Here is a 20,836-nt window from a genome sequence, read left to right as displayed (position 1 = left end):
ACCTCTCCCGTCCATCCGTAACAGCTGTTCAAGGGGTTCCAGCACTCTCTTCTGGCATCACTGGTACCTAACACACATTCACTACACTTACATACATGCAGCACAAAACATCTATATACATGAAATAAAATAAGCCAGCCAGCACTCGGAAAGACAAAGGCAGGTGGATCCCTGTGAGTCACAGGCCAGCCTGGTCAACACAGAGACACTGCCTCAAAAAAAATAAACAATAGATAAAATGAAACTTCACAAACTGGCAACACTTGGCAGGTGAGGGCAAGAGGATTAGGAGATCATGATTATCAACTACATAGTGGATTCAAGGCCAGCCCCTGCTAAAAGAAAACAAAAGAGAGCGGAGTGTGTGCTGTGTAGCAGTTTCCTTCTAGATTAAAACCATGTGTCTTGAAGGGAAGCTCCCTCAGATAGAGGATGTTAAAAGGGAGACAAACAGGGTATTTTAAAACAGGATGTTTATGGAGATGTGAAACAACAAAATGTTCTACTGGAAAGCTAAGTTTACTTCCTTAATCGCAGGAAGTAAACAACTCAGTAGCTTCAGGAAGTCCCTGAAACTGACCAAATTCTCTAGGTCCCTCCTTCCACAAGCATATCTAAGTAGTGAGGGCCCTTAGAGAGATGCTCTTGGATGAGTGATCTGTCTAAAGGAGACCAGCTGAGCTGCCAGTAAGAAGTTCATCCCGCTCAACTGCTTGGAAAGGACCCTCTCCAACCGCTGAGCTGGCCGCACGCTGTGCTGTATGTTCCAGGCTTCCAACTCTTGGCCTGTCGCCCACGCTGAGGTAGGATTTTAGTGATGCAGCTGTCAATCACTTCTGCACCTGGAAGTGACCTTTCACCCACTTCATTCCTGTAAGTAACCCCAATAAAACTCGTTGGTTCATCAGATTGGCAAGATTAGGGACTGTAATGCCTGCTTCTCTAGTCAGGAACATGGAGAGGTGTTGTGGAACCGGATGCGTACCAGTTAGGATGTGATTTCGAGGAGGTGGGAGCGTCTGTCTTCACTGTTTAATTATCCACTTTTGAGACACAGTCTCCCTGTGTAGCTCAGGCTGGCTTGAACTCTCAATACTCCTGTCTGGATGTCTTCAGGTGCTGGGATCAAAGGTCACCATGCCCCACCTGTCTCTCAAAGTCTTCTGTGGGAGAATACTTGAGACTAAGGCTGTAAAGCGGGCTCCACAGATAAAGCTGGTCGTCACCAAGCCTGATGACCTGAGTTGCATCCCTGGCATCCACATGGTGGAAGGAGACAGTGGATTCCTTGTAAGTTTTCCTCTGACCTCCACAGGTGTGCTGTGGCATGGGCTCCCTCGCCCCCACTTAATAAATAAATGTAAATAAAATATAAAAAAGACTGTAAAAGCTAACTGCTTTCAGCCGGAGCTACTGTCTTCCAGTAATTTGACAGTGTTCAGTTTCAAACCCAGGACAAGTGGCTGAGGTGACCGTTTTACATATCAAAGCAGATCTAGCTGCCAGGTTCTCCCAGCATCCCCCAGTCCCTACCTTTTACAGGGTATGATTGGCACTCTCCAGCCCAGGGGCTTGGCCGCCCTTCCCCTGAGGCTCTTCCCTATATAATCCAGCCATGTTGGGTACCCACCCTTTTTGGACCTTTGGCCTCCTGGCTGCTTCACCTGGTTCTCCTCTCTCCCCTCTTCCTTCCTCTCCCCCTCTCCCGCATGGCCCAGCTCAGTCCACTGTGGACACTCCCAGATGTCCCTGCCACTAACTACGCTCTCCCTTTTATCTACAATAAACTTTCTCCTCCACCATACCTAGGAGCAGTCATGTCCTTTCCTTTTTATTTTTTCTCAGACAAAATCTCTCCCAGTGGGAGAGAGGGGAGGCACCTAACAGCGCTCACTAAGCTTCTTACATGACAGACGTTGTTGCTTTGGTCACATGTACACGACTTTACATGAAGAGTCACACTGCAGACATCAAAGAAACAAATATGGGTCAAAGAGGAACGCCCCCTAAATGTCACCATGGCCTTGGTGCTGTTGTCTACACGTCCCCAAGTGCTACTGGCACTGTAAACAAGCAAGATGGGGGCCAGATTCTGAGAGAATTAATGTGTATGCTAAGCATGGTCTGATATGACTTCCTGAAACAGGAAGAAAAACATAAACCAAAGAGAACGGTACCCAAGTCCCGCTGAAGCACCAGCCCGCTCTACCGGAGAAGCAGGCATTGTGCGAGCCAACAGAGAGGAGCCCGTTCCCTGTGGATTCATAGTGTGAGAGGTGAAAATAAAAGGCCTCAGTTGGAAAAGTATCCTTCTGTTCTTTATTAAAGATTTGCTTATTTTTATTCTGTGTGTACGTGTGTTCTGCCTGCGTGTATATATGTGCCCTTGTGGCCTTGGAGTCAGAAGAGAGCTTTGCCTCCCCTGGAGTTGTAGACAGTGTGAGCCACCATGTGGGTGCTGTGAACCAAAGCCAGGTCCCCTGCAATAGCAGCCAGTGCTTCCGAGTCGTCTTCCTGGACCCAAATTGTCTTTCTTAATTAGGTGGAACTGTGGTGTCTTCTCCCGCACAAAAAAATACTTAAAAAACAAACAAACAGGTGTGTGACAGTAAAAGTGACAGGTTAATGACCCATGCAGAGTGAAGAGCTGAGCTGGCATTGACACAGAAAGGTTTCAAGGTGTACTGGCTGGGTTTTGTTTGTTTGTTTGTTTGTTTGTTTGTTTGTTTTTTCGAGACAGGGTTTCTCTGTGTAGTTTTGGTGCCTGTTCTGGATCTCGATCTGTAGACCAGGCTGGCCTCGAACTCACAGAGATCCTCCTGGCTCTGCCTCCTGAGAGCTGAGATTAAAGGCTTGCACCACCACCGCCCAGCGTACTGGCTGGTTTTATGTGTTAACTTGACACAAGCTAGAGTCATCAGGAAAGAGCCTCAGTTGAGGAAATGCCTCCATAAGATCCAGCTGCAAAGCTGGGCAATAGTGGCTAATGCCCTTTAATCCCAGCACTAGAGGCAGAGGCAGGTGGATCTGTGAGTTCAAAGCCAGCCTAGTCTACAAAGTGAGTTCTAGGACAGCCAAGGCTACACAGAGAAATTCTTTCTCAAAACAAACAAACAAAAAAACCACAAAACAAAACAGCTGTAAGGCATTTTCTCAGTTAATGATCAGTGGGGGAGGGCCCAGCCCAATGTTGGTGGAGCCGTCCCTGGGCCGGTGGTCCTGGGTTCTATAAGAAAGCAGGCTGAGCTGGGCATTGGTGGCGCACGCCTTTAATCCCAGCACTCAGGAGGGAGAGCCAGGAGGATCTCTGTGAGTTCAAGGCCAGCCTGGTCTACAAAGCGAGTTCCAGGAAAGGCGCAAAGCTACACAGAGAAACCCTGTCTCGAAAAACCAAAAAAAAAAAAGAAGAAGAAAAAAGAAAGAAAGCAGGCTGAGCAAGCCAGTAAACAGCCTTCATGACCTCTGCATCAGCTCCTACCTGCAGGATCCTGTAGAAAGACCCTGTCTCAAATAAATAAATAGGTAGTGTGGTGGTTTGAAAGAGAATGACCCCCAAAGAGAGTGGCACTCTTAGAAGGTGTGACCTTATTGGATTAGGTGTGGGCTTGTTGGAGGAAGTATGTCACTGTGGAGGTGGGCTCTGAGGTCTCATATATGCTCAAGCCATACCCAGTGAGATAGACCACTTCCTGTTGCCTTTGTGTCAAGATGTAGGACTCTCAGCTCCTGCTCCAGCACCATGTCTGCCTGCACATCACCAAGTCACACCATGTTGATAATGGACTGAACCTCTGAAAAGTTAAGCCACCCAATTAAATGTTTTCCTTTATAAGAGTTGTGGTGTCTTGCTGGATAATGCTGGCGCACGCCTTTAATCCCAGCACTCAGGAGGCAGAGGCAGGGGGATCTCTGTGATTTCGAGGCCAGCCTGGTCTACAAAGAGAATTCCAGTACAGCCAGAGCTACACAGAGAAACTCTGTCTCGAAAAACAAAACAAACAAAAAATTGTGTCTCTTCAAAGCAATAGAAATCCTAAGACAGACAGATAAATAAGTAAGAAAAGAGGGAAAGAAAAAACAACAATAACAAATAGTTCTGTGGTTCAGACTGGCCTTGATTCCCCTGCCTCTATACCAGAAGTGCTGGCATTATAGGCTTGTGTCACCACACTGGTTTGTGCTGGGGATTGAACCCAAGAGTTCATGAAAGACAGACATTCCATCAATCGAACTGTAGTCCCTGGGCATATTTCTGTCAAAATCAAATCTTGCCATGTATCCATGTATCCTTGTCAGGCCTGACCCTTGACATGTAGCCGAGTGTGGTCTCGAACTCTGGCAGTCTTCCTGCTGAGCCTCCCAAATACTGAGATTACAGATGTGCACCCCATCATCCAACTTCACCAGTGTTTTATGAGACGGGGTCTCAGGCTAGCCTCAGACTTGCTGCATAGCTGAGGATGACCTTGAACATCAAATCTTCCTGCCTCTACCTCCCAAATGGGATTATAGGTGTGTGCCACCAAGCTTCACCTTCACCAGCTCTCAGCTTTTTTACTTTAATTTTATTTTGATGCTGGGTCTGTCTACATAGGCCTGGTTATCCTTGAACTCAGAGATCCACCTGCCTCTGCCTCCAGAGTGCTGGGATTAATGGCGTGCGCCACCATGTCAGCTTTCTTTGGGTAGACTGCTTCCCGTATTTGTGTCATCCTGTGTTCCGCTTGCCTGTAGTTGAGCTGACTCTACACTGCTCTCTGAGATTAGACAAGGTGTACTAAAGAGATTAAAGGCTGGCTGACGCTGAATTCTTTTCTCCTAGAAACGAAACAAAACAAACAAAAACAGGCTAAAGGGGGGCTGGGGCCTCCTGTAGATCAGGGTAGAGTTTCCATCTAGTATTTTCATGGTCCTCGGTTCCACTGCTAGCCACACACACACACACACACACACACACACACACACACACACACACTCAAGCTGAATGAAATCACATCTCTTTTTTAGTTACATGAAAAAAGCGCTGTGCGTTTATTTTTTATTCTTTTTCATTATTATTTTTGAGATAGAGTCTCTCTATGTAGTCCTGGCTGCTCTGGAAATCTCAGTGTAGACCAGGCTGGCCTTGAACTCATAGATCTACCTCTAGAGTACTGGGATGAAAGGGCATTCGCCCCCATGCCCAGCCCATTGTGCATTTATTAAAACAACATATAACACAAACTCAGTCCTCTCCCCTTGTTTGGGGATGGGCACTGAAGTACAGTACATTGCCCTTTCTAGGCCTTTGAGTGAGACCCAGCCCTCCCACCTACGAAAGGAAAGTGGGCAGCTCTATTATCTTGGCTTCCTTCCCTCTTTGTGATCATACAAAAGTTCTCATACAAAAAGCACCAAATTGGCATACATATACAAGTATATACAAAAATCACATTTTAAAAACATACAAAATATTTCATTTTGCACCAACGTAGAAAAGTGTCCTGTGACGTTTTGAATACATTTCCAATCGTGTTTCAGCAGCTGCTGGACACAGCGGTGGGGGGTCCTACTCTAGCCCCTGCTCTCTGAGCAGAGAAGACATACTTCCTTATTGTGCCCGCCCCCCCAAGGAGCCCCAACCCCTTCCCGAGATGGGCCTGTCACCCGCCCCCCCAGTCTTTGCTTTCAGAGGGTGTCTACTCATCCAGCTCCTCACTGGTGTCCTGGAAGAGAAAAATCAGACACAGGCTCATGGTGAGACAGACTCAAGAGGACCCAGGGCCTCCAGAGCTGTGGTGACAAGTCACAACATACCACCTCCCACCTGGGCTCTCTAAAGCCAAACTGGAATTTAGTTGTCAGAATTCAGCTAAATTCCACTTACAGGAGTGGTTCTCAACCTTCCCAATGCTGTGACCCTTTAATACACCTCCTCATGTTGTGGTGACCTCCAGTCATTAAATTATTTTTGTTGCTACTTCCTAACTGTTATGTTTGCTACTGTTTTGAATTGTAATGTAAATAATCTGTGTTTTCTGATGGTTTTAGGCCAACACTGTGAAAGTGTCCTTTGACACTGCCCCCCAGGGGTCATGACCCACAGGCTGAGAACCACTGCCCCGGAGCTAGCCACTTTAGCTGGATTGGAATTTGGCTCTAGTAACTAGGCTTGAACACTAACCAGGTGTAGGGGAGCATGCCTTTAATCCCAGCTCAAAGAGGCCAGCCATTAACACACACACACACACACACACACACACACACACACACACACACACACAGAGGAGGAGGAAGCAACAGCAGCTGGGAACTGGCTTGGTGGGTGGGCCCCTACATGAACATGAGGGCCAGAGTTCAGGTCCCAGCACCTACCCAAAGAAATGCCGATGACCATGGAAGCCCGTGATTCCAGAGCTCAGAAGACGGGAAGGGGACCCCTGAGCAATTTGGCTAGCTAAACTAGCAAATCCATGACCCCTGCCTCAGTGAATCTGGTGGGGAGTGATCAAGAAGACCCTTGACGTCAGCCTTGGACCTCTGCCTGGACACCCCTAAACACACACATGTGAAAACATGTATATATGCATGCATACCTCAGATGTACAAAAGAGGGGGGTCCAAAGTAATAATAATAAACACACGCACACCCTGGGAATGTGTAGCACAGCACTCCTACCGCTGAAGGCGCAAAGGCAGAGAAAGGTGGAGTTCTTACCTTCTTTCCCCTCTGTGGACACGGCCTCTTCCTGATCTTCCTCATCGTCAATAAACTCCTCCTCGTCCTCATCTGAGACAAGACCAATTGTTTTAAGATGGGATTGGCTTCTCATAGCAACTATTAGAAGATTGGCCTAGAGGGAACATCTGCCCCATTTCTGGGCCTAACTGGGCACCTAGAAGCAGCAGGAATGTAGAAGGTACCGGGCTTGAGGACCCCAGCTCAGAGTCCAGCCTTCATGTGTCCGTTCCCCACCTCTAGATCAGTCCTTTTGGCCCAAGATACCACATCCTTCATCACTGATGTGTCTGTGGCCTCAGGGACGCAGGAGGCACACTTAGGGTTCTGTGCATCTCAGTGGAACAGACACATCACCAGGAGGAAGCTGGGCAAACATTTCCTGTCCTTCCAGATCAGAGTCCTTGGCTTAAAGAATCTGCTCAACCTTTCAAATCAGCTTGCTCAGCATCTCATTCTGTTTACCTCATTCCTCAGTCCACAGAGAGGCAGTCTTGGGGTAGCCTGGGAGGTTCTGCTCAAGACAGTGTCCCTCAAAGCGCAACCTGGCTCCTCACTTTCTCATCCTGGGATGTGACCTTCAAACTTTCCTAACAGGGTTTCGCCACTCCCTTCCAGGCCCCAGGGAATTACAAAGTCAGCATTTGTCAAGGATGTTTACAAACCAGAGCACCACGGTTTAAGTTTGTAATCCCAGCACTCAGGAAACTGAGGTAGGAGGTTAGCCACAAATTCAAGGATAGCCTGGGCTACATAGTGATACCCTGTCTCAAAAAAAAAAAAAAAAAAAAAAAAAAAGGGCAAGTAAAAACTGCAGCTGAACACCCAGGGTGCATGTGTAAACTGGGATCCAGAGGGCTCACTGTAGTTACTGCTCATAATAGTTTCCCCAGAGAATCACTGTGGGCCAGTGCCACGATGTCTTCACATTGTCTCCTGCGTCTTCAGAGAGTCTTGTGAGCCAAATGGCCCGGGTGGGGTTTGCACCTGCTACTTACTAGCTGAGTGGCCTTGAACAAGGGATTACCCTGTCTATACTTAGTTTCCTAAACTACAAAACGGAGGTGTTGGCATAACTCCATCCTGGAGTTGATAGAATTCACATCTTTAGGTCAGGGTCTAAGTGCTCAGAGCATAAAAAGTCCAACAAATAAATGAGCCCAGGGCTAGGTGCAATGGGGTAACCTTTAACCCCAGTGCTCGGAGGCAGAGACAGGCAGATCTCTGAGTTCCAGGCCAGCCTGGTCTACTTAGAGAATTCTAGGACAGCCAGGGCTCCATAGAGAGACCCTGTCAGAGTTGACTGTGTAAATTCGACGTTTTTAGAGGATCTGCCTACCACGGGCTCCAAGAGGAATGCTGCCTTTCAAGGGTCGGGCACGCATACAAGCCAGTAGTGTTACCGTGTCCTTTACCTGTCCCAAAGTCGATGGCCCTCAGGGCTTCTGCTATGTGTTCTAAATCCAGAGTAAAGTAGTCCATGCTTTCAAAGCCCTGCTCTGTCTTCCCAAGCTGGCAGCCCTTGGAAGCCTCCACAATGCTGTGGGCAGAAAGGCAGGGTAAGGTCCCAGGGCTCCATGCGGGAAGAGACAACTTAGCCTCAGCTCTAAGTGGGTCCCGCCCAGCCCCACAATCCATCCCTGAAGTGAGAGGGGATGCAGGGGTAGAGAACATTTCTTCTCCAGGGTCAAGCAGAGTGGATGACCCAAGAAAGTAGGGGACATGAGCTGGGGGTGAGCCCCAACCCTAATGCACAGGGTCCCACTAAGTGTCAGAAGCCCTGGGGGGACCTAGGGACTTGGGCAACAGTCCCAGAGACACTAACCTCTTGATGAGTTGCTTGGCACTCTGTAGGGAGAAAGAATAGGAAGGTTAGCATTGCAAGTCCCCAGGGGACATAACATAATGACCTCCTGAGCGTAGACTCCAGGTACCATTCCATGGTGCAGTTGTAACTGGATTCCTGCCCTGAGTTAGACAGAACTTGGGACATTTCCTCTCTGTCTCTAGTTAGCCCAGGTCTTGGCCAGCATGCACCCCAGTATGCTTCCCCTGTCCTGGCAGAAAGCCAGGGTTCTCAGACCCAGCCACTCACAATGTCTGAAGTCTCCGGGTTGAGAGTCAGCCAAACCTACTTTTCAGACCTGTAGTCTGGACAGAGCTGGCCCATGAGAAGAGCCGAAGGCATGTGTTTTGGGTTACTGTAGTTTCTTGTGTGTTTTTAAATTTTTATTTGTATGTATGTGTGACTGTGGGTTTATGTGCACCACATGTGTGTAGCAGCCCCTGGAGGCCAAAAGAGGGTGTCAGACTCCCCTGGAACTGGAATTAGAAGTGGATGTAAGCTGCCCGACATGAATGCTGGGAACCTAATTCAGGCCCTCTAAAAGATCAGCAAGTTCTCTGACCCCTGAGCCACCATCTCCGGACCTTCTGGGTTTTGCTGCTGTTGAAAAGATTTATTTATTTTTGTTTGATGTGTATGTATGAGTGCCTGCATATATGTATGTATACCACATATGTGCCTGGTGCCCTTGGATGTCAGAAGTGGGCACTGGGTCCCCTGGAAATGGAGTTATGGATGGTTGTAAGCCACCATGTATGTGCTGGGAACTGAATCCAGATCCGTTGCAAGAATAAAAAGTGTTTTTTGTTTGTTTGTTTGTTTGTTTTTTCAGACAGGATCTCTCTATTATGTAGCTCTGGCTATCCTGGAATTTGCTCTGTAGACCAGGCTGGCCTCAAACTCACAGAGATCTACCTGCCTCTGCTTCCCCATTGCTGGGACTAAAGGTGTGCGACACAAAAAAAGTGTTCTTAACCACAGAGCCATTTATTTTATTTTATTTTATTTTTTTATTAATTTTTTTTTTTTTTTTTTTTTTTTTTTTTTTTTGGTTTTTCGAGACAGGGTTTCTCTGTGTAGCTTTGCGCCTCTCCTGGAACTCACTTGGTAGCCCAGGCTGGCCTCGAACTCACAGAGATCTGCCTGGCTCTGCCTCCCGAGTGCTGGGATTAAAAGCGTGCGCCGCCACCACCACCCGGCCATTTATTTTTTTAATGCGTTTTTGTGTTTGTTTATTTGTTTATTTTGAGACAGAGTCTCACTGTGCAGTCTTGGCTGGCCTGGAGCTCCCTATATATACCAGGCTAGCCTCAAACTCACAGCGATCCTTCTGCCTCTGCTTATATCTTCTAAGTGCAGGGATCAAAGTCGTGTGCCACCGAGCCTAGCCTGGCATGTCTTATTTTGAGATTTCAACCAAATTGTCCTGGTTTCCCCTCAACCTGTAATCCTCCTGCCTCCGCCTCTCAAGTACTAGGATTCCAGGCATGAGCTACCATGCCTAGTGTCTTACCAAGATTTAAATGGCCTGTTCAAGGGTTAAGGAAGAGTACAGTTCAAATCCACCCAACCCCTCCAGGTGCCACTCACCAAGAGGAAGGTGGCCCCTCCAGGCTCGTCCAGGGACTGAATGGCTGTTTCCACAAGCTTGGTGGACTTTTCCAGCTGCTCTCGGTACTGGAGGATCAGGGCCTCGATGAAGCCCAGCTTCTCCTCCTGCTCCTGTGTGATCCGCTGCAGCAACTCACTCTTCTTCTCATCCAAGATGGCGTAGAGGGCGTCAAACTTCTGGCTCAGCTCCTCCTTCACCTGGTGGCTGTTTTCCTGAGGACAGAAACCCTACAGTCTCATCTCATGGGGTCCCGACCCACTTTCTGAGACAGAAGGGCCCAGGAACCAGCCATCTGCAGAGGGAAGAGAGCCCGCCAAGTCCTCATCCCACAGGAGGCAAAGCTAATGGGAAGTACGCGCCTGTGTGGAAGGTTGACATGGTGTAACTCAGCGAGACTCTGTCTCAAAAAAGTAAAGTGGGTTTGGCAGTGGAAGCTTTCAGAATGGGACATCTACCACTCAGGGGACCACAATGTTCCTCTCCTTCCTACAGTTGAGTCCACTTGCAGTTAGGATGCTCCCCCCACCACCACCCCCTAACTCTAACCCTGCCTCAAGAAGAGACCAGATTATTTTTCTTGCTGGAGAAAGGGTCTCACTGTGTAGCCCTGGCTTGTCTGGAATTCACTATGTAGACCAGGCTGGCTTGAACTCACAGAGATCCACCTGCTTTTGCTTCCTGAGTGCTGGGATTAGAGGTATGTGCCACTGTAGCTAAGAAGAGCAGAATTTTGAATACTCCTCCATGAATGGGAAAGCTTCATTCTTTCTTTTTCTCTTTTCTTTTTCTTCTTCTATTTGTTTGTTTGTTTGTTTTTGAGACAGTCTCATGTAGCCCAGGCTAGCTTCAAACTTATTATGTATAGGAAGATGATCTTGAATTTCTCTGTTTGCATTCATCTCCCAAATGCTGATATTACAGAGTTGGCATCACATCTGGCTGGAAGAACTATCTCTGCCTCTAGAGTCTTCGGAACCAATAGCCTTCCAAAGCTCAAATGTAAAATTTCAGCCAGGTACATGCCTGTAATCCCAGCACTCGGCAGATAGAGGTAGGAGAATCAGGAGTTCAAGGCCAATCCAGACTACATAGTAAATGCAGGTTCATCCTGTTCCACAGAAGACCTTATCTCAAAAAATCAAATCAAAGAAAATAAGAAAGACAGATAGACAGAAAGAGGGCTGGAGAGGCCGGGTGGTGGTGGCACATGCCTTTAATCCCAGCACTCGGGAGACAGAGGCAGGCGGATCTCTGTGAGTTCGAGGCCAGCCTGGTCTACAGAGTGAGATCCAGGAAAGGCGCAAAGCCACACAGAGAAACCCTGTCTCAAAAAACCAGAAAAAAAAAAAACAAAAAAAAAAAAACTGGAGAGATGGCTTAGTGGTTAAGATCACTAAGAGGACCCGGATTCAATTCCCAGCACCCACATGGTGACTCACAACCATCTGTAACTCCAGTTCCAAGGGATCCAACTCCCTCTTCTGGCTGCCTTGGGCACTGCACATACATGTGCACAGACATACATGCTGGCAAACCGCCCACATACATTAAAAAAATATAATAAATGAAGAAGTGCAGAATCCTATTTTGTTCCTGATCCACTGAGTCAGAACCTGAGCTTCCACAGGCTCCAGGGTCAAGTGTGAGCTTTTCAAGGTCCAGGAACCTTGCTCTGCAGCAAAATGATTGATGCCGGAGACATTCAGGGAGTTACTGGTGGGTCCGTGCAGTCCTTTGGGCAGGGTCTGACACAGTTGCTGTGCTCAGGAACCATCTGCCGAGTGAGCAGGGGAATGACTGTGCCCCTCTCTGCCATCTCTACTGGGCACCCAAGGCGCCAAACCCCAACCCATACTCACAACTCAAGCCCTGCCCTGAGACAGCTGCCCTGGAGGCTTCCGCCTCACTGCTGACAGGGCCAGTCATCACGCTCACCTTCGTCACTCGGCAGGAGTCCTCCAGCTGAGAGATGATAGTCTGCACTCGGTCATTCCCCGCAACCAGCATGGAGATGCAGTTACTCAGTTCAGTCTGGATGGGAGGGGGAGAGGACAGACAGAAATAGACTCGGAGCCGGCTGCTTCTCGGCATCACAGCACCGTGATGTTCCTGCACCCCCTCTCCCAGAGAGTCAAAAGTAGGGTTTCCATCCCTCCTTTTGGGGAGCAGTTCAGGCCTAAAGTAGAGACTACCACAGATGCTGTATCCTTTATGGAGAGATGAGACTCACATAGAGGAACGGAACACCCCAAAACACACAGCAAAGTACTGGCAAAGGACAAAGGAAAAACTTTCTTTCTTTTCCTTTTCTTTTCTGAGACAGGATCTTACTATGCTGCCCTGGCTGGCCAAGAACTTACTCTGTAGACCAGGCTGGCCTCATATTCATAGAGATCCACCTGCCTCTGCCTCATGAGTGCTAAGCTTAAAGTCCTGTGCTGTCATACCCAGCGGCTAGTTTCTGAGAAAAGGAATAGAATTGGAAAGTTCTAGAACAGAAGAGTCCAAGAGCCAAGTGAAATGTAGAGAACAGAGAGTTTAGAAAGGGCCACAGCTCACTACAGAGATAGGAAGCTGGGGTTGCCAAGGCCCAGGAAAGAGTCTCGAATCTGCCTTGTGCTCATGAGAGGCTCAGGTGGAGAGGTCTGGGACCCCAGAGCACACAGGAGAGGAAGCCATGGCCTGGAAGGGCCTGGTGGCCTGACCCTAGGGTCTGGCCTCCTCCCTGTGGCCGCACCCAGGTGTTCTCAAGTGACTCTAAGTATAACCCATGAGCTCAGTCACCTCCCCCAGGGAGGCAACGGCTGCTGTCCCTGTGGCCTGGGAAGTCCCTCCAGAGGGACTATTCCTGAAAGGCCGGCTCAGCACATCCACAAGGGTCAAATCCACCCTCGGAATCATCTGGGCACAGTGGCTGTAGGTAATACCTTCTGTCCCTGGAAGACGTTTTGCAGCGGGGCTACCTCACAGGCCTGGTGGGCCCCGAACACCTTGCACAAGGAGCAGGTAGGCACCTCACATGTGAGGCAGTAGATGTTGATTTTCTCATCTTCATGCTCCTTGCACATCGGGTGGCTGCCTTTCTGCAGGGGCCGACTGAGGAGGAGAAGAATCACAAGTCAGGGACGTCCCCTCTCCCTGTCCTTTCCTATCTCCAAGCACAGGAGGCCACCACATCCACATGTCTGCTCCCAGGGTGTCCGGCTGCTCCAGACATGCTCCATTTTATCTTCTGAGAGCCCAAGATCAAGGAAGCTAATGATATCAAACCTGTTCCCAAACCCCCAAACAGACTGCAGTGTTGGAGCTGGCCTGAGTTGGTACAGGGGACCTGGGGAGGGCCCCAGAATTCCAGAGTCAGGCCAGAAAGTGCTAACCTTAGGGGAGAGGCGACAGAGCCCCAGAAATGAATGGACTTGCCCAAGGTCGCCCAGCAGCACAGGCAGGGGAGGCTAGAACGCCTTTGCTCTAATTATAGCCCCATAGCTCTTGGTTGCTGGGGCCTGGGCAACTTATTCCGATGGTAGCCCTTATGTCTATATTTAATCTATCAGACAGTGGCCTTCAACCAGGCGGGGAAGCCTGCTTGGTTTTCTTCCCCGTGTCTATAACATACAGTACCTGGCGTGGAGACTGGAAATGAAACGCAAGCAGAGAGGATACATGAGTGAACACATCCTGAGAGTTCAGAGAAGGGGACAGTATGTACACCCTAAGCCGTACAAACAGCACATGGTGCGGGGCAGGGCTGTCCAGAAGCCTAGTGCAAACCTTGACCTACGCTACACAAAGGCTCTTTGGGGCCCCAAAATCTCCTTTTTAATTTTTGTTTTGTTTTGTTTTTTGAGACAGGGTTTCTCTGTGTATCTTTGGAGCCTGTCCTGGATCTTGCTCTGTAGACCAGGCTGGCCTCAACTCACGGAGATCCACCTGCCTTTACCTCCTGAGTGCTGGGATTAAAGGCGTGCACCACTACCACCTGGCTCCTTTTTAGTTTTAAAAACTGCCTTTATTTATTATGTGTGTATGTTGGGCGGTGTGTGTTTGTGTTTGTGTGTGTGTGTGTGTGTGTGTGTGTGTGTCACGGCACATGTGTGGAGGTCAGAGGACAGCTTGAAGGAGTTTGTTCTCTTCTTCCACCATGTGGGTCCTGGGGATAGAACTCAGGTAGTCAGGCTTGGCAGCAAGCACCTTTACTCACTGAGCCATCTTGCCGGCCCAAGAGTTTCTCTGTCCTAGGACACTTTCTCCCTTGATTGCTATCTCTGCTTAGGGTACCTGGCTCGTTCCTCTCCAGCATCAGTCATTTCCCAGCGTAGACTGGGGTTTTAGAGTCGAATCCTTACCTCCCAAGCTAGACAGAACTCACATCCATTAATGATAAGCAGCCGTGTCTACATGACCTCTGACCCCCAGCCCCTAACACATAAGCATCTCATAAGTCTCAGATAGTGACTGTCCATCAGTGTCAGCCTCTCACCTCGCAGCAGCCCTGCATGGCTGTCACACCCCAGACTTTACTGGGGCCCCTTTCCAGGCTGGATTTTGTTTTCATCTGGGAGCCCAGGAGCCCCATACTGTGGCTGTGGTGATGAGGAGCCCCATACTGTGGCTGTGGCGATGGGGGTTTTCCTGGTGCCACTTGCCTCTGTCCCCTAGGGTGGCAGTAGCAGTACAGGGTGTGAAGCAAGATGGAGAGGGCCAGCTGCTTGAGAACACCTCCCCCCTCCCTGGTGGCCAGGTGTCAGGGTCAAACACTGGCTGTTTTGTGTGATCTTAGTTCTTCAAGCCTCAGTGTCCCTCAGAGCTGTGCCAACCATGTCAGAATGTGACCTGCAGAGCTCTGAGCAGACCCTGGGTAAGGGCAACTCTCATTGTCATTTGCCTGTTAGGGAAAAACCTCAAAGAGTCCAGACCCAAGTTCAGGACTCTACAGCAGTAGGCTGTCATTTGTATACTATAAATTGCATTATTATCATCATCATCATCATCACCATCATTGTCATCATCATCATCAGAAACAGGCATTTGTGGGCTGACAAGATGGCTCAGCAGATAAGGGTACTTGTATTGCAGCAGAGGCCAGCAACCTGAATTTGATCCCTGAATTCATGTAAAGGCAGAAGGAGATAATGGATTCCACAAAGTCATCCTCTGACCTCCACACATGGGCCATGGTGTGTGTGCACTCACACCCACACCACATACTAATAACAAATAATAAAAATAATTTTAAAACGTATATGCATGTCTTATCTGGGGAAGAGACTGGACAGAGCCTTGTGTTAGAAAGAGTTCTACCACATTTCCAGCCCCTTATTTTTATTATTTTATTTTTACTTTCAATCAGGATCTTGCTGAGTGGTCCAGGCAGGCACTGCATTTGCAATGTAGCCTAGGTGAGCCTTGAAACGGAGATCCTCCTGCCTCAGACTCCCAAGGAACTGGGATCGCAGGTATATGCCACCCACCATGCCTGGGGCTCAGCAATGCCATTTGTAGTGTTGATTCTAGCTACAGGAGATGTAATATAACAAAGAAGTTTAGAGTATTTACTGTGGAGACTGGAGAGATAGATAGGCAATTAAGAGAGCTGACTGCTCTTGTAGGGGACCTGGGTTTGGTTCCCAGCACCCACATGACAGTTCACAACCATCTGTAACCCCAGCTTTAGTTCCCCATCGGTTGTGATGGCGCTATCTTATCAACTTGACTACATCTGGAATTATCTAAAATCCAAGTGGCTGGGTATACCCATAAGGGATTTTTTCTTAATTAAATAATTTTAAGTGGGAAGACCCACTTTTTTTTTTTTTGTTTTTGTTTTTGTTTTTGTTTTTGTTTTTCGAGACAGGGTTTCTCTGTGTAGCTTTGCGCCTTTCCTGGAACTCACTTGGTAGTCCAGGCTGGCCTCAAACTCACAAAGATCCGCCTGGCTCTGCCTCCCGAGTGCTGGGACTAAAGGCGTGCGCCACCACCGCCCGGCTGGGAAGACCCACTTTTAATCTAGTTCTTTTTTGGGGTGTGAAGATCCACCGCTCATCCGGACCACACCTTTTGCTGGCATCCAATATGAAAGACATGGAGGAAGGAAGCTTGCTCTCTCTCTCTGCCTGTTTGCTCTCACTACCCAGTCCATTCCTTCACTGGCATCAAGAGCCGACTTCTTTGGGATTCCAGCACATACTGAAGACTAAGTGAGACATCAGTCTTGTGGGCTGAACAACTACTGGACCTTCTGTTGGTAGACGGTCATTCTTGGACCAGCTGGACCGCAGCCTGTAAGCCATTCTAATAATCCTGTGTATATATTATTCTGTAAATTCTGTTCCTTTAGAGAACCCTGACTAATATATGGACCCAGTACCCTCTTTTGGCCTCCACAGACAACACACACACACACACACACGCACGCACGCACGCACGCACGCACGCACGCACGGAGGGGGAAGAATATTCACCACGGAGTCAGTTACACCCTCTCATCTTCACCACGCGCTAGTCTAATCCAAGCCTTCATTTTCTCATGCTAACACAGGGATGAGATGGCCTTGTCATATCTCGGTGAGACTAGACAGGAAATGCATGGAGGAGCTGAGGACAGCACCTAGCACCCACATACAGTCAGTGCTTCTAATATTTCAGATCTTACTGTCTGTTCCCTTGACTGAGTCGCTACATGGGCTGGACTTGAACTCTGTTCTCCTGCCTCAGCCCTCCTAGTGCTGGGATTACAGATGTGCTCCATCTTCACTAGGAGGTCAGTGGACCAGGAGTCTTGTTGGGATGTTCTTCGCTGGTGCTGTGGGTTCCAGCACCCAGGGCCAGGGTTTCCTGTGTTCTCAGCAGGTTCTACCATCAAGCCCCAGTCAGGATCACCAGTAGCTGTGTCTCTTTCCAGTCGGTGCCCAGTACTGCACACCCCTGCCACCCGCAAATTCTGCCTAACTGGTAAACTTGGGTAACTGACCAAAGCCATTATTACTGTTGTTGTTATTACTATTACTATTGAGGAAGAGTGAGACAGGGTCTCATTCTGTAGGCTATGCTGGCCTGGAACTCACAGTAATCCTCCTGTCCCTGCCTCTCAAGAGCTGAGAGCACATGAGTCACCACAGTTGACTTCCCTTCTTGGAGCTTCGTTTCCTTGTTCCTTCTCTACATAGGGATAACCGAGAAGGATGGAACGTTCTTGGTGCCTGACCTCTCTCTCTCTCTCTCTCCCTCTCCCTCTCCCTCTCCCTCTCCCTCTCTCTTTCTCTCTCCCTCTCTCTCTCTCTCAGATTTATTTATTTATTATGTATACAGTATTCTGTCTGCACGTATCCCTGCGTGCCAGGAGAGGACACCAGATCTCATTACAGATGGTTGTGAGCCACCATGTGGTTGCCGGGAATTGAACTCAGGACCTCTGGAAGAGCAGCCAGTGCTCTTAACCTCTGAGCCATCTCTCCAGTCCTTCTCTCTCATAAGCACACACCCACACTCATGCTCTGTTCTCGGGACTCTCTTTCATGCCCCCAGTATACCAAGAGCTGAGGTTCTGTCTGAGGTTCTGTCTGAGGGCTCTCTGTACTGATGAATGTGGCTGCCATCTCCTGGGGAGTGGCTGGGGCAGGAGGCTGGGCTGTTCAGCTGCACACTGACCTGGAGCACTCCTGCTTGTAGATGTCAATGATGTTTTCCACCAGTAGATTCCTCTGCAGGCCATACACCCCGTGCCGGTCCATGACCACCTCGTGACGGCATGAGGGGCAGCGGAAACGGCCTCCGGACATGGACACTGAGCCACCTCGGTTGGTCCAGTAGGGATTCGCAGCCTGCAGACAGCCAAGGCAAAGATGAGGCTGGGGTTTCTTCCCTCTCTCGTCTCCAGCTCCTCTTTCCCTAACTACCCCAAACACACCAGCCCAACCAAAGGACACAGGCTCCTGGTCTTGACCTAGAACCAGCCCACCCATGTGGTGGAGTGTCTTGATTGAAGCATTCAAACAGGCAAGAAGTTCAGTGTCAGCCAACGAAAGTTCAAGTCATGTGACTTTGAGCAAGCAACTATATCTCTCTATGCCTCAGTTTACCACTGATATCACAGGCCTTAAAATTGGAGCCAGCTCTTAGGATTGTTAAGGAAATCGGTGACAAGGCATTTTTGGCTTTTTGGTTTTGTTTTTGAGACAGGGTCTTGTTTCTCAAACTCATTAGTTAGCACAGACTGGCCTCAGACCCTTAGCAATCCTCCTGCCTCAGCTTCCCGAATGCTGGGATTGTTGGCATGTGCAGCTACATCTGACTTTGAAAGACTGTTTTCTGTAGTGGCTCAGGACCCTTGAGTGCGGTCACAACTATTCCCTTTCCACCTCAGAAGATGGCGTCCCGCTGCCCCTGTGTAGGAGCAGACAGCCTCTGAGGATGCTGCTGTGGCCATGTGCCTCTTGGCACCCTCCTTCCAAATCTCTAGGCCCCCTGCCACCCTGAAGCTGGCTCCTGCCCCAGGGCCTGGTTTCTCTCTCCTCTCTGCCAGCCTTCCCCCTTATCACTTAGGCATTTGAACCTTGACTAGAGAATCAACAGTGAGCCACCCAGGCAGAGCAGGGAGCTGTGGGCAGCGTGGGGACTCGGGGACTCTTTAGTGCATCCATGGAAAAGGACTAGGGTAGCTCCCCTTCCCCCTTAGCCCCCTGTCCCCCATCCCTAGCCCTTCCCAGAGGTCTCTGCATAGCTTCACACTGGAGCAAGTGCTCAGAAGTGACCTGGGCTGAGAGGGAGAGGAATCTGAGAAGCCGTCCTGGGGGGTGGGGGGGAGGCGGGGGGGGGGGGGGGGGCTTCCAGGTCCTGGCCCTGCTTAGTGCTGACCTGGAAGATGTCGTTGGCACACTTCCGGCAGAGGTTGTGCTGGCAGGGCAAGATGACCACAGGCTTGGTAAACATCTCCAGGCAGATGGGGCAGATCAGCTGTTTCTCCAGGTTCTCCATGGCGCTTCCATCTGGAATCAGGCTAGATTTATAATCCATATTGCTTTGAGAGAGGGCTGTCTCTTCCACGTGTGTCCCACCGAGTGGAACTGGAGGGCTTGCCTTTGTCCCCAAGCTCAATCGAATCCTTTTTGTCTTCTCCTGGCGTCCGACTTCTGTCTTGGTCTGAGGCCCCTCTGATATTTATAGCTGTACCTCAGTCACATGGAGGGGACCAGCTGAGCATTCCGAAGCCAGGCTGCTGGCGGGGCTTGAGTTTCCTCCAGGCCCCAAAGATTTGGCCCTCTCAGATCACATGCGGGGATGAGCAATCGCTGTTCCCCTGGGATGGGGGTCGTAAACAAGGACAGACTGTTCAGGTTTGGGGGTGGGGGGGCAGGTACCTGAGTTTCCTGCAGAAGCTGGTCTCCACCCCACACTCCACCCCCCACCCCACCCTGCCTCCAGTCAACTGGGAGTGAGGGAATGGGCCCTGGAGAAAGGGTCCCTGTCATTCAAGGGATTGACAATCAGCTCTCCTGTACCAATCTAAGTCAGTCAGTCAGTTCCCCTTCTGGATCCTTGAGCAGCTGCACAGTATGGGCTTAGGGTGACCCCCTCTGTGAGCTCTTCTTCCTGCCTCGGACTCTAGCCAAGCATTTCGATCGTGTCTGTAGAGAGTCCTGTGCTGGGGAGGCCACCCTGATATCCCTCAGCCACTTACTGCACTTCATGCTAAAAGGGCTTTCTTGAGGGTTGGTGGGGTGGTTCAGTGGGTAAAGGTGCTCCCTGACAACCTGCGTTCACGTGTCTACGTGTTTTCTCTACACTGAGATGCTCACAGCCCAGAAAGGAGACGAGACAAGCATTCTTCCTGTGCCTCAGAACCCTGTGCCCTGACACTTGGAAGTCTACCAGAGGCTCCCCTGGGCTCTGCATACATGGTCGTTCTTGGGCCCCAGGAAGAACCTGAGGCTGTGGAATATATGGATCTCTGGAGACAGGAACGATCAGAGCCCTGAGGGAAGATCTAGTGATCTGCAGGCCTCTATTCCCAGCTTCTCAGGAGGCTGAGGCAGAAGAATCAGAAGTTCAAGACTATCCTGGGCTATATAGTGATGTCATGTCTCAGAATAAAAGAAGGGCCGGGAGGTGGTGGCACACACCTTTAACCCCAGCACTCGAGAGGCAGAAGCAGGTGGATTTTTGTGAATTAGAGGCCAGCCTGGACTACAGAGCAGATGCCAGGGCAGCCAGGGCTGCACAGAGAAACCCTGTCTTGAACACCCCCCCCAAAAAAAAAAGGTAGTCCAAACGAGTTGCCTTCTGGAAAAAAAAAAAAAAGATAAAACAGGGCACGGGCGGGGCCGGGGGTGGGGGGTAAGGTGTGGGGGCTCCATGTACATGTCTGTAACTCCAGTACCTAGAAGGCAGAGGCAGGAGGATGGGGGTTTCAAAACCATCCTGGGCTATATGAAACCCTATCTCAAAATCAAATGCTGTCATCACACACCCCCAGTCACCACCAAGACCTCTTACCATAAACCACACCACCCCAAAAGAAAAAGTATAAAAATGTGTTTTTAAAAGTAAAAAGATGGGCCCAGCAGTAATGGTGTATGCCTTTAATCCCAGCATTCAGGAGGCAGAAGCAGGCCGATATCTGTGAGTTCAAGGCTGGCCTGCTCCACAGAGCAAGTTCCAGGAC

General features: G+C 49.5%; 1 protein-coding gene across 1 annotated transcript; it reads right to left on the bottom strand.

Annotated features, from left to right (window-relative positions):
• Positions 1-5,694: 5,694 nt before the first annotated feature.
• Positions 5,695-19,285, bottom strand: Trim63 (tripartite motif containing 63). Its single transcript, XM_059255897.1, has 9 exons — positions 19,030-19,285; positions 17,824-17,996; positions 13,104-13,272; positions 12,112-12,207; positions 10,155-10,388; positions 8,544-8,566; positions 8,134-8,258; positions 6,698-6,769; positions 5,695-5,705 (listed from the first exon to the last, which is right to left on the bottom strand). The coding sequence occupies exons 1-9, from the start codon at positions 19,186-19,188 to the stop codon at positions 5,695-5,697; spliced, it is 1,062 nt and encodes a 353-aa protein (XP_059111880.1). The 5' UTR covers positions 19,189-19,285.
• Between the last annotated feature and the right edge of the window lie 1,551 nt (positions 19,286-20,836).

This window comes from Peromyscus eremicus, chromosome 2 (genome assembly GCF_949786415.1).
Source record: "Peromyscus eremicus chromosome 2, PerEre_H2_v1, whole genome shotgun sequence".
NCBI lineage: Eukaryota > Metazoa > Chordata > Mammalia > Rodentia > Cricetidae > Peromyscus > Peromyscus eremicus.
Note: the sequence above shows the minus strand (reverse complement) of the source record. Positions and strands in the feature narration are given on the sequence as shown.

Excerpts from the sequence above, each read along its gene's own strand:
- Trim63 (XM_059255897.1), bottom strand. The coding sequence starts at position 19,188 with ATGGATTATAAATCTAGCCTGATTCCAGATGGAAGCGCCATGGAGAAC. Across the intron at positions 17,997-19,029 it reads GTGCCAACGACATCTTCCAG|GCTGCGAATCCCTACTGGAC; the intron begins GTCAGCACTAAG and ends GGCTGTCTGCAG. Across the intron at positions 13,273-17,823 it reads TACAAGCAGGAGTGCTCCAG|TCGGCCCCTGCAGAAAGGCA; the intron begins GTCAGTGTGCAG and ends TCTCCTCCTCAG.